The sequence below is a fragment of the Oncorhynchus clarkii genome, chromosome 9, assembly GCF_045791955.1.
Source record: "Oncorhynchus clarkii lewisi isolate Uvic-CL-2024 chromosome 9, UVic_Ocla_1.0, whole genome shotgun sequence".
NCBI lineage: Eukaryota > Metazoa > Chordata > Actinopteri > Salmoniformes > Salmonidae > Oncorhynchus > Oncorhynchus clarkii.
Window position 1 is genome coordinate 16,762,877 of NC_092155.1, and position 13,474 is coordinate 16,776,350.

Consider the following 13,474-nt stretch of genomic DNA (forward strand, 5'->3'; position numbering starts at 1 on the left):
CCAACAATACAATTCTAGTGCAATGCTCAAGGTGTGATGTGTATATCCATTATTTGATTAAGCACACAAACAACTAATTGTTGAGCAAATTGTTCAGAAAACAAGTCATCTATGTCTTATTATTGTTTGTTTTATTTGAAAAAATTAAATACATGACAATAAATATATCAAAGACAGGTTTTATATCAACAATACTATTATGTTCTTCCTTAATGTCTATACTGTATACATAAAACATAGAAATATATACAAATAAATAATACACTTTGTAGGGCAGTGTCCCTATCACTGTCCTGACTCATTGATTGAAGTCTCTTTGGACCAGAGGGAACAGTGCCCCCTACTGGCACTTCAACACCACTTGTTCTGGTTGTTGTCTACCATCCAAGACTTGACTGGGGCCAACCCCACCTCAGAGGCAAGCCAGCAGAGGGGTTGTAGGGTGGCACAGCTTCCAGTGCCAGACAAAGAGTGATCAAGTGCTAGGGGTGGTATGTGGGGAGAGAGACTCAATGGAACGTTGATTCTGACGCTGTTGATTTCTGTAGGAGAGAAGGTGTGCTGATTAACCCTCTGAGATACATGTTAGAATACATAAGCTTCATGGCAGACTATATTTATGGCTGAATAGATCCTGTACTCTGTTAAGCTTTATGGAAGAATACATTTTCGTCAGAATAGAGAGTGTACTTTGTTAAGCTTTATGGAAGAATACATTTTCTTCAGAATAGAGAGTGTACTCTGTTAAGCTTCATGGATGTTTATATTTATGGAAGAATCGATACTGTACCCTACCCTGTGAAGCTTCAAACCATATTTATTTAGAGGAAAATACAGGTAACTGACAAAATAAAGGAAACAACAACATTGTTTTCTCTTAATGGGGCGTTGGGCCACTGCGAGCCAGAACAGCTTCAACGCGCCTTGAGATAAATTCTACAAGTGTCTGGAACTCTATTGGAGGGATGCAACATCCTTACTACACGAGAAATTCCATCATTTGGTGTTTTGTTGATGGTGGTGAAAACACTGTCTCAAGCGCCGCGCCAGAATCTCCCCATAAGTGTTCAATTGAGTTGAGATCTAGTGACTGAGATGGCCAGGGCATAAGGTTTACATTGTTTTCATGCTCATCAAACCATTCAGTGACCAGTCGTGCCCTGTGATGGGGGGCATCGTCATCCTATGGGTGAATAACCATGGTAGCCAAAATAACTGGACCTGCCCAGCATTTTTATGCATGATGGGATGTTAATTGCTTAGGAATTGCTCAGGAACCACACCTGTGTGGAAGCACCTGCTTTCAATATTCTTTGTATCCCTCATATACTCAAGTGTTCAGGTGTACCTGTAAATGGCCCATGATCTATATGGCACACATAGATTACATTATCTAACTAGGCAAGTCAGTTAAGAACAAATTCTTATTCACAGTGGCGGCTTACACTGGCCAAATCCGGATGACTCTGGGACAATTATGAGTAGCCCTGTGATTGGGACTCCCAATCACAGCCGGTTGTGATACAGCCTGGAATCGAACCAGGGTGTCTGTAGCGAAGCCTCAGGGGCCTCAAGCACTGAGATGCAGTGCCTTAGACCGCTGAGCCACTCAGGAGCCCAATATATCAAATGAAATAAAAATGATTAATATATGTACTCCACCATTCAAAAGTTTGTGGTCACTTAGAAATGTCATTGTTTTTGAAAGAAAAGCACAGTGTAGACAGTACAGTGTAGACATTGTTAATGTTGTAAATGACTATTGTAGCTGGAAACGGCTGATTTTTAATGGAATATCTACATAGGTGTACAGAGGTCCATTATCAGCAACCATCACTCCAAATAATAACATCATTCTGACTTCATAAAATATCCAGTGCAATAAAACATCCATAAACTCACACTTTGATTTGTCTTTCAATCAGTGTTTTGGCAAAATTCCCATTTGGGTCGAGACAGAGCGAACCCCTGGTTTTCAGTGTGACACTGATAGGGAGACAGACAGAGAGAGAGAGAGAGAGAGAGAGAGAGAGAGAGAGAGAGAGAGAGAGAGAGAGAGAGAGAGAGAGAGAGAGATAAGGGGTGGAGGAGGGGGGGGGGTGAAAAATAAAAAGAGTGGGTGGAAGGGAGGGAAGGGAGGGAGGGAGATGTTTAATTAAATGAATAATTGAAATATATTTGGAAAGCGTGCATCTAATTTTCTTACATTACATTACAAAAACTCACATGACTTCTTCCTTAGAGCAGTGTGAGCGAGGACGGTAATAGGTCAGTTTCCTGATTAAACTGATATTCACCCCCCCTGCGTGTACTTTAGGACAGCGGCATCGAGGATATTGTATACCTCTCCCTGTAGAGAAAAAACAGAAAGTCAAACAAAACACCTTAGTCTCTTCATCAACATTTTCCTAATCTAGTTTTAGGCGGGTTTCAATCTGAGACCATGTTACAGTGAGCTTGACATTCAAAGGTCATTTCCATTTGAGCTTTTAATGTACCATAAATATGATCGCATCCAACGAGGTAACATTGCCTTTAAAAGGCGCATTATCGACAATGTTATACAGATTGAATGCCGGACTTAAAGCTTTATTGTAAATTGCAAGAAACGAATAACATAGTTCACACCCATAGTCCACAATTATATTGTTAGATATACACTGAGTGTACAAAACATGAAGGACACGTTCCTAATATTGAGTTGCACCCATCCTTTTTTGCCCTCAGATCAGCCTCAATTTGTCAGGAAGTGGTGTCAAAAGTGTTCCACAGGGACGCTGGCCTATTTTGACTCCAAAGCTTCCTACGTGTCCTTAGTGTTTTGTACACTCAGTATAAGTTCAAAGTTCTACTAAATAATACTAATTGTCATCAAAAGTTCTACAGACAGATTTTTAAGCCAGTTACCTTGTATCATGTAGATGACGTCTGAGCAGACCAGAAGAACAATAACAGTCATTGCAGTATTCATGATGATCTTGACTCTGTAGACTGTAGTTGCAGTGTGGCTGTTGTATCAGAAGGTAGACCAGTAAGCCAGCTGCAGTCTTCTTCTTTTTCTTCTTCAGTTGCAGTGAATTTCTGAGTTCAACAGTTTTCTTTGCTGAGTTGCTCTTCTCGTCTCCAGTTTAGATTCTGTCTGCTGCATCATGGTAAGAGAGACATCTTATATGGTCTGAGCTCTGTGAAAGTGACTCGAAAGAACACATTCCAGAGTGGACGGGAAGCACACCAAGTCTTGCTTCTGGGAAAATAAGTGTTCACTCACTTATGTCCCATCCCCTCCCCTGCTCTCCCACTTAACACATGTCTGAACAGTAGCCCTTCTTTACCAGAGAATTTCACAAAAAACTCACCACTTTTCATTGTCAGAATCCCCTTTTTATGAGACAGCTACCTTCCATTCTTTTTGGACACTGAACCAGTGATGTGGGTTGATGTGCGTTTCTAGTGAGCCATGTCCTGCCTCAGTGACAGTCTGTGTCAGGTCATGCTGGAACCAAAAGATGAGCAGCTGTCCAGGTGATTTGTATTGTACCATTTGTTAACTCTACAATCTGACAAGATCAGCCTTAAGTACATGGCATATTTTGAAAGGCTCTCGTTTGTTGGTGTTGTACTTCTGTGACATTGTTGTATTTTTTTTGCAGTCCATTAAGCCAAGGAAATGAAGTTCACCAAGGTGGTAAAACCTGGCTCACATCTGAACATTGATATTGTCCAGTATGTGGTAGTAGATTCACCCCCTCTCTACTCTGATCGGCTGTTTACTATGAGTTTTGCGTTCTGCCATTCCCAGTTCATTGTATTTCTGATCAACTCGCTCATAGAATCTATCGAAGTCTTGTCACTACCATTCCGGTAATTTAATTATACCACTGATACAGGTACGGCATAAACCAATATCCATCACTTCTGCAGAACATGGAAGAGTGGTTTAATTGAAAATTCCTTCATAGGCCATGAGCAAAAAGGCATGGTGGTGGCCTCTGGATGGGTTGTTTAGCTGTTGATTTTTTTCAGCTAAGGCATGTAATAGTTCCACATATATGCAACAAAAGTTCATATAAGAAATGCAGTCAATTGAAATAAATTGAAATAAATTCATTAGGCCTTAATCTATGGATTTCACATGACTGGGAATACAGATATACATCTGATGTTCACATATACTATACCTTTAAAAATGAGTCATACAATGGGCCTAAGGATCTCGTCACGGTATATCTGTGCATTCAAATTGCCATCGATAAAATGCAATTGTGTTTGTTGTCCGTAGCTTATGCCTGCCCAATCCATAACTCCACCGCCACCATGGGGCACTCTGTTCACAACGTTGACATCAGCAAACCGCTCACCAACACAACACCATACAGGTTGTCTGTGGATGTGAGGGCAGTTGGACATACTGCTAAATTCTCCAAAGCAACATTAGAGGCGGCCTATTGTAGAAAAATGAACATTAATTTTGACAGGGTAGGCACTTCTGACCACATGTCACAGCACTGAACTACTTGAAAGGAGCTTACATGTCAACCTTTCACCCCCCTCAGAAAAACACACACACTCCCACGTCCAGTAGCAGTGTGCCAGGGAGTCGGAGCCATTGGTCATAGTCTGGATGCCAGTCTGTTTAGCCAACATTACACTTCAAAGATGATCATATGACACATAGTGGCAAGGAAAGGAATGATAAAGGCTCTTAAGCCAAACAGACTGGTACTACTCAGACTACTTTGGTCATTCAGGACTCATTGAATTTCATTGAGTTTCAGACTGAGGAGATATGTTGCAACACTGTTCTACACTACTAAACCCTCCCAAAACAAACTAAAAGTAAGGTAATTTGTCTGTTTGTGTGTGTGTGTGTGTGTGTGCGTGCGTGCGTGCGAGTGTGTTTTCCGAGGACAATCCACTGACTGCCTCTTTGACTTAATAAATAGCAACTCAGTTCATTGACGGGAAGAGTATTGCCACTTTAAATTATTTATCTGTATTACTGTAGCAGATGTGATTCCTAATAAGGAATGTCCTATTGGGCTAACAACTAAGACGTTGGCTTCTTCTGTGGAAGACCTGGGTTAAAATCCAACCTTTGACATCCCTGTGACTCCAGCGATATCTATGAATAGCGCTGGTAAGTTCTTAATTTTTCCAATGACAAATTGGTCATTAGTCTTTTTTGGAAGCGTTGCTAAACCACCCACTACTTTCAAACATGGATGAGGTGCTTGAGCTTTTTGGCTTAAGAAAGTTGCCAAATTGATTTCTTTTATTTATTTTATTTTATTTAACTGGGCTAGTCAGTTAAAAACAAAAACAAAAATTCCTTGACAATTGTAGAATCCATGAAGACACTTTATGTAGGTGTTTCCTTTATTTTGGCAGTTCCCTGTAGCTTCAGTATCTGTTGAAAATTCCTCACACTTGTCCTTTATCACTTGTTGAATTCAACCTCCTCTTTGTATTTTAATGGACACACCATCACAATAGCTCCAACTCTAACCAGCAATAGTTAAGAGATTACAATCCTTTATTCAAGCCAAACTCTGAACAGTTTTTAAACTGTCTATCCAGCTTCACTGCAACTCTGTGTCCACTTCAGTAGCATTACATAATTGGTCTCCTGTCCTGGACAAGATTTAAGGGACATTTATCTGAGTGAAGTTGAAGGGCCATTTGGTAACACATACTTTTAAGGGGTCCTTGTTTTGGTTCTAACAAGCGCTACACCGAGGCCTGTACTCTGGAGCGGGATTGATTTGGAGGTGGAGGGTCCGTCATGGGGCGGTGTGTCACATCATCATCGGACTGAGCTTGTTGTCAGGCAATCTCAATGCTGTGCGTTACAGGGAAGACATCCTCCTCCCTCATGTGGTACCTTTCCTGCAGGCTCGTCCTGACATGACCCTCCAGCGTGACAGTGACACCTGCCATACTGCTCATTCTGTGCGTAATTTCCTTCAAGACAGGAATGTCAGTGTTCTGCCATGGCGAACAGCCCATATCTCAATCCCATTGAGCATTGGGACCTGATGGATTGGAGGGTGAGGGCTAGGGCCATTCCCCACAGAAATGTCTGGGAACTTGTACTGCAGTACTTAATGCAGCTGGTGGCCACACCAGATATTGACTGTTACTTTTGATTTTGACCCCCCCTTTGTTCAGAGACACATTAATCAATTTCTGTGAGTCACATGTCTGTGGAACTTGTTCAGTTTATGTCTCAGTTGTTGAATCTTGTTATGTTCATACAAATATTTACACATGTTAAGTTTGCTGAAAATAAACAGAGTTGACAGTGAGAGGACATTACTTTTTTTGCTGAGTTTATTTACGCGTCGATGTCTTTGTTCGTCATCTCTTCGTCATACAGTACATTACCCATCCTGACAACCTTATCCTATTTCTTACATTTCTAAAATCAGTAGCGGTGCGTGGGTAAAATCAATGTGGAAACCAAGCCAGGTAATTACAGCCTACGTGTTGTGATAATTGCGTTGTTTGCTCTATAACCTGTTAGTTCATACTGTATGCCTTGACACTGTGATGTATAGGCCTAAGGCCGAGACAATAAGAAGACACAGTGGCAGTAATTTGACCGTGAAGGCCTGATTCACACAGTCTCCTCTGAACAGTTGATGTTGAGATGTGTCTGTTACTTGAACTCTGTGAAGCATTTATTTGGGCTGCAATTTCTGAGGCTGGTAACTCTAATTAACTTATCCTCTGCAGCAGAGGTAACTCTGGGTCTTCCTTTCCTGTGGCGGTCCTCATGAGAGCCAGTTTCATCATAGCACTTGATGGTTTTTGCAACTGCACTTGAAGAAACTTTCAAAGTTCTTGAAATGTTCCGTATTGACTGACCTCCATGTCTTAAAGTAATGATGGACTGTCGTTTCTCTTTGCTTATTTGAGCTGTTCTTGCCATAATATAGTATTTTACCAAATAGGGCTATCTTCTAAATTCCACCCCTACCTTGTCACAACACAACTGATTGGCTCAAACATATTAAGAAGGAAAGAAATTCCACAAATGAACAAGGCACACCTGTTTATTGAAATGCAAAGGGTGGCTTCTTTGAAGAATCTCGAATATAAAATGTATTTGACATGTGTTATTTCATAGCTTTGATGACTTGACTATTATTCTTCAATGTAGAAAGTAGTAAAACATGTAATTAAACCTTGAATGAGGAGGTGTGGCCAAAGTTTTGACTGGTATTGTATATTTTTGACAACTTTTACTTTAACCCCACTTCTCACGATCTGCCCATATAGTAAGCTGTTTCTCCCTGTGGCTAGGGTGGGTCATCTAGGTGTTTGTATGTCTATGTTGGCCTGATATGGTTCCCAATCAGAGACAGCTGTTTATCATTGTCTCTGATTGGGGATCATATTTAGGTAGCCATTTCCCCATTGTTAGTTGTGGGATCTTGTCTATGTTTAGTTGCCTGCCTGCACTAGTTGTATAGCTTTACGTTTCGTTCGTTGTTCTTTATATGTTTTGTTCAGTGAGTTTCTCTTTATTAAAAGTATGTGGAACTCTATGCACGCTGCGCCTTGGTCTCATCATTACGACGATCGTGACACCACTACAGTTCTAAAGAAAATGATTTACTTTGTACTCCATACATGTTCCCTGACAGCCAGAAGTACACATTACATTTCAAATGCTTAGCAGGACAGGAAAGTGGTCAAATTCACACATTGTCAAGACAACATCCCCGGTCATCCCTACTGCCTCTGATCTGGTGGACTCACTAAACACAGTTGCTTCGTTAGTAAATTATGTAAATTATGGAATTGTAAATTAGGGAATGGATTCTATCCACATGTTTATTCATCCTACTGTTTTTTCCAAACAAATGTAAATCTTTTTTGTCTTAATGTTGTAATCTGAGTGTTGGAGTGTGCCACTGGCTATCCATACATTTTAAAAACAAGAAAATCGTGCCGTCTGATTTGGTTAATAAGGAATGTGAAAGGATTTGACTTTTGACACTGAAGTATTGTATATTTAAAACCAAATACATTTGAACTTTTATTCAAGGAGTATTTTATTGGGTCAGTTTTACTTCAGTCATTTTCTACTAAGGTATCATTACTTTTACTCAAGTATGACAATTGGGTACTTTTTCCACCACCTGCTATCGTTACACTATAATAACAAGTAAGTACCCATCAAGATACACTTCCTTTTAACTAGGAAAATCCTGTGTAACACCTAGTAATTACATTGCACTTATGCAGATATTACATGTACTCTGGTGTACTAGTGTATTTTTTCTCCCACTTAGATCACACTTCCGGAAGCTTGAAAATGAGGGTCAGTTGTCAGGATGGGTAATGTAACTGTAACTGAGTCAGGTTGTGTTTATTTGTCTGTATAGCTCAGGGATGGCCTCGTTGTTGAACTGTGGGTGGTGATGGACTTGTGTCGTGGACTTGTGGTTGTTGGTTTTTCCAAGCAAGACATATACACAGAGTGTAAAAAACATTAGGAACACATTCATAATATTGAGTTGGCCCTCAGAACAGCCTCAATTTGTTGGGGCATGGACTACAAGGTGTCGAAAGCGTTTCACAGGGATGCTAGCCCATTTAAACCCAGCAGCATTGCAGTTCTTGACACAAACCAGTGATCCTGGCACCTACTACCATACCCCCCTGTTCAAAGGCACTTAAATATTTTGTCTTGCCCGTTTACCCTCTGAATGGCACACATACACTATCCATGTCTCAATTGTCGAAAAGGCTTAAAAATCCTCCTTTAGCCTGTCTCCTCCCCTTCATCTACACTGAATGAAGTGGATTTTTACAGGTGATATCAATAAGGGATCATAGCTTTCACCTGGATTTACCTGGTCAGTCTATGTCATGGAAAGAGCAGGAATTCCTGATGTTTTGTACACTCAGTGTATAAATGATATGTTACAGTCTGGTACAGTAGAGCACGGCATATAGGGTATGAGAGCTGATGCTATGGTCTGGTTTGGCACGGAGACAGACTTGGCAGAACAGTTATACTGTTTCATTAAAAGTTGTATTAAATAAAGTACATTTGTCCAAGAATACAATCGTTGTGCAGTGCTCAAGGTGTGATATGTGTACATCCATTATTTGATCAACTAACTAATCTATGTCCTATTATTGTTTGTTGTATTTATTTTTAAAACACCTTTTGTATACAGACAAGAAACGTATGAAATTCCTTTGAAAATAAATACCTTAAAGACAGGTTTTATATCAACAATACTATTATATTATTCCTATACTGTTTATATAAATATATAGAAGGATGGCACTCTTCGTAGGGCAGTGTCCCCATCACTGTCCTGACGCATTGATTTAAACCTTTTACTGCAGTGGGCTATATCAGGGTCACACAGATTGTTTCTTGGTAGTCTTAAACAAATCCACATTTGAAACAAAAGTATATACTTCACACACATGGTTATGGGCTTAAAAAAGAAGATTCATGTCAGATTCATGTCAGATATAGTTGAAATGTATTACATTTTGAGTTTGCACCCAAATATTTTACTTTATATTGATGGATTCTGGGTTCTGACTCCTAAAACTTGAAATAGGGTTAATTATCAGGTATCCTATTAAAATATTGAGTGCTATGGTCTGGAGAGGGTCTACACCAGAAGTTAATGGTTATCTGTAGGAGGAAGGTATACGGTGGGTGCAATTAAGCTTGGAATGTGCTGAGTGCAGGGAAAACGATCACATGTGGCAGCACTGATAAGAGGAGTAAGCACTTTGGGTTAGAGGTCAGGTCAGTGAGGAAGAACAGGTATCACTAAGGTTCTGTCTAGCGACAGAGATGTATTGGCTATTCAGATGTGTAGGAGGAGACTCAGCATAGGAGAAAGGGTTAAATATCAGTGCTTGTGTGAATATGTCTTTTGTCTGAAGCAGCTGTATTGACCCAATGGGAGAATAAACTTGGTTTAAGCTTTACGAATCGTCAAGTGAGTTTTACTAGGTTCATTTAGAACCTAACAATATACACCACAGAAGACTGAAATATAACAAAACTGTTTCACATAGAAACACCAGATTTTCGGCAACAACTAAAAAATATGTACATGAATTAATTATGAAATGATGAAACATGTGAATTACATTCCACCCATTAGGCCAGTGGGTAATGTCAATGCAGGAAAGGATTCATGTCTCTTTGGACCAGAGGAAACAGTGCCCCCTACTGGCGCTCCAACACCACTTGTTCTGGTTACGATCACCCATTCAAGACTTGACTGGGGCCAACCCCGCTTCAAAGGCAAGCCAGCAGAGGGGTTGCAGGGTGGCACAGCTTCCAGTGCCAGACAAAGAGTGATCAAGTGCTAGGGGTGGTATGTGGGGAGAGCGTCTCAATGGAACGTTGATTCTGACGCTGTTGATTTCTGTAGGAGAGAAGAAGGTGTGCTGATTAACCCTTTGAGTTACGTGGTAGAGCAGATACTGTACTTCAAACCATATTTAATTCAGGGAAAATGTATGGCCCATGTTCCTTAAGCCAATGGCACACATTGAAACAGTAAACATAGTTTTTTATATATAGTGTACAAAATACTGCTAATATTGAACAACTAAATTCACAAAAATAACTTATAAAGAATAACAGAATTCTGACTAACATAGCTTGTGCAATACAATACACATATAAACTTACACTTTGGTCTGTCTTTTAATCAGTTTTTTGGCAAAGCTCCCATTTGGGTCGAGACAGAGCAAACCTCCGGATTTCAGTGTGACACTGATTGATAGAGAGGGGGGGGGGGGGGGGGGGGGGGGGAGAAATTGTGGGGGGAGAGAGATTTTTTAATCAAATTGAATTGATCATTTAAATATATATTTGGAGAGTGTGCATTTCATTTTCTGTAAGTACAGTACATTACATGACAGTACAGCACTGTATAGTACAATAACTCACATGAGTTCTTCCTTAGAGCAGTGTGAGCGAGGAGGGTAATAGGTCAGTTTCCTGATTAAACTGATATTCACCCCCCCTGTGTGTACTTTAGGACAGCGGCACCGAGGATCTTGTATAGTTCTCCCTGTAGAGAATTAAAGAGAAAGTCAAACAAAACACTTTAGTCTCCCTCCTCATTCATCAACAATTTCCTATACCAGCTTTAGTATGGATTCACTCTGAAACCATGTTACAGCAATCTCGACATTTAAAAGTCATTTCTAAATGAGCAGACATCTGCAACATTTACTGCACAACATTTGCTGATCTCAGCCAACGAGATAATGTACCTTTTAAAGGCAATGTTATCGACAATGTTATACGGATTGAAACCCGGCCTTGACGTTTTAGTGGCTATTGCAAAAAATTAATAACGTGCCCTACTGGTCAAAAGTTTAAGAACACCTACTCATTCAAGGGTTTTTCTTTATTTTACTATTTTCAACATTGTAAAAACACATATGGAATCACATAGTAACCAAAAAAGTGTTAAACAAATCAAAATATATTTTATATCTGAGATTCTTCAAATAGTCACCATTTGCCTTGATGACAGCGCTGCACACTCTTGGCATTCTCTCAACCAGCTTCATGAGGTAGTCAGCCAATCAGTTGTGTTGTGACAGGGTAGGGTTGGAATACAGAAGATAGCCCTATTTGGTAAAAGACCAAGTCAATATTATGGCAAGAACAGCTCAAATAAGCAAAGAGAAATGACGGTACATCATTACTTTAAGACACAAAGGTCAGTCAATCCAGAAAATTTCAACAACTTTGAAAGTTTCTTCAAGCGCAGTCGCAAAAACCATCAAGCGCTATGATGAAACTGGCTCTCGTGAGGACCGCCACAGGAAAGGAAGACCCAGAGTTACCTCTGCTGTGGAGGATAAGTTCATGAGAATTACCAGCCTCAGAAATTGCAGCCCAAATAAATGCTTCACAGAGTTCAAGTAACAGACACATCTCAACATCAACTGTTCAGAGGAGACTGTGTGAATTAGGCCTTCATGGTCGAATTGCTGCAAAGAAAACACTACACAAGGACACAAATAATAATAAGAGACTTGCTTGGGCCAAGAAACACAAGCAATGGACATTAGACTGGTGGACATCTGTCATTTGGTCTGGAGTCCAAATTGGAGATTTTTAGATCCAACCGCTGTGTCTTTGAGAGGCTTCGGTGTGGGTGAACGGATGATCTCTGCATGTGTATTTCCCACTGTATAGCATGGAGGAGGCGGCGTTATGGTGTGGGTGTGCATTGCTGGTGACACTGTCTGTGATTTATTTAGAATTCAATGCACTCATAACCAGCATGGCTACCACAGCATTCTGCAGCGATATGCCATCCCATCTGGTTTGGGATGAGTGGGACTATATTTGTTTTTCAACAGGACAATGACCCTCCAGGCTGTGTATGGGCTATTTGACCAAGAAGGAGAGTGATGGAGTGCTGCATCAGATGACCTTGCCTCCACAATCCCCCGACCTAAACCAAATTGAGATGGTTTGGGATGAGTCAGACCACAGAGTGAAGGAAAAGCAGCCAACAAGTGCTCAGCATATATGGGAACTCCTTCAAGACTGTTGGAAAAGCATTCCAGGTGAAGCTGGTTGAGAGAATGCCAAGAGTTTGTAAAGCTGTTATCAAGGCAAAGGGTGGCTACTTTGAAGAATCTCAAATATAAAGTACATTTTGATTTGTTTAACACCTTTTTGGTTACTACATGATTCCATGTGTGTCATTTCATGGTGTTGATGTCTTCACTATTATTCTACAATGTAGAAAATAGTACAAATAAAGAAAAACCCTTTAATGAGAAGGTGTTCTAAAACCTTTGACCGGTAGTGTAGTACACACCCCTAGTCCACAATTCTATAGTTAGATATGTTTAATTTTCTACAAAATATTAAAACATGATATTAATTGTCATCAAAAGTTCTACAGACAGATTTTTAAGCCAATTACCTTGTATCATGCAGATGACGTCTGAGCAGACCAGAAGAACAATAACAGTCATTGCAGTATTCATGATGATCTTGACTCTGTAGACTGTAGTTGCAGTGTGGCTGTTGTATCAGAAGGTAGACCAGTAAGCCAGCTGCAGTTTTCTTCTTTTTCTTCTTCAGTTGCAGTGAATTTCTGAGTTCAACAGTTTTCTTTGTTGAGTTGCTCTTCTCGTCTCCAGTTTAGATTCTGTCTGCTGCATCATGGAAAGAGACATATTATATGGTCTGAGCTCTGTGAAAGTGACTTGAGAGACCACATACCAGAGTTGAGGGGAAGCACGCCAAGTCTTGTATCTGGTAACATTAGTGTTCACCCACCCATTTCCCCTCTTCTCCCCTCCCACATAATGCATGTCTAAACAGCAGCCCTTCTCTACCAGAGAATTTCACAAAAAACTCCTCACCACTTTTCATTGTCAGAATCACCTTTTTATGAAACACCTCCCTTCTATCCTGGATGGACACTGAACCAGTGAC

The 13,474-nt window shown here is 40.3% G+C and overlaps 2 protein-coding genes across 2 annotated transcripts; both read right to left on the bottom strand.

Moving 5' to 3' along the window:
- Nucleotides 1-475: 475 nt before the first annotated feature.
- On the bottom strand, nt 476-3,154 carry LOC139417119 (C-X-C motif chemokine 11-like). The gene is made up of 4 exons (XM_071166362.1): nt 2,908-3,154; nt 2,227-2,350; nt 1,903-1,986; nt 476-542 (listed from the first exon to the last, which is right to left on the bottom strand). The coding sequence occupies exons 1-4, from the start codon at nt 2,969-2,971 to the stop codon at nt 476-478; spliced, it is 339 nt and encodes a 112-aa protein (XP_071022463.1). The 5' UTR covers nt 2,972-3,154.
- A 4,888-nt stretch (nt 3,155-8,042) lies between these two features.
- LOC139417120 (C-X-C motif chemokine 11-1-like) lies at nt 8,043-13,204 on the bottom strand. Its single transcript, XM_071166363.1, has 4 exons — nt 12,957-13,204; nt 10,949-11,072; nt 10,688-10,771; nt 8,043-10,418 (listed from the first exon to the last, which is right to left on the bottom strand). The coding sequence occupies exons 1-4, from the start codon at nt 13,018-13,020 to the stop codon at nt 10,352-10,354; spliced, it is 339 nt and encodes a 112-aa protein (XP_071022464.1). The 5' UTR covers nt 13,021-13,204; the 3' UTR covers nt 8,043-10,351.
- Nucleotides 13,205-13,474: the final 270 nt, after the last annotated feature.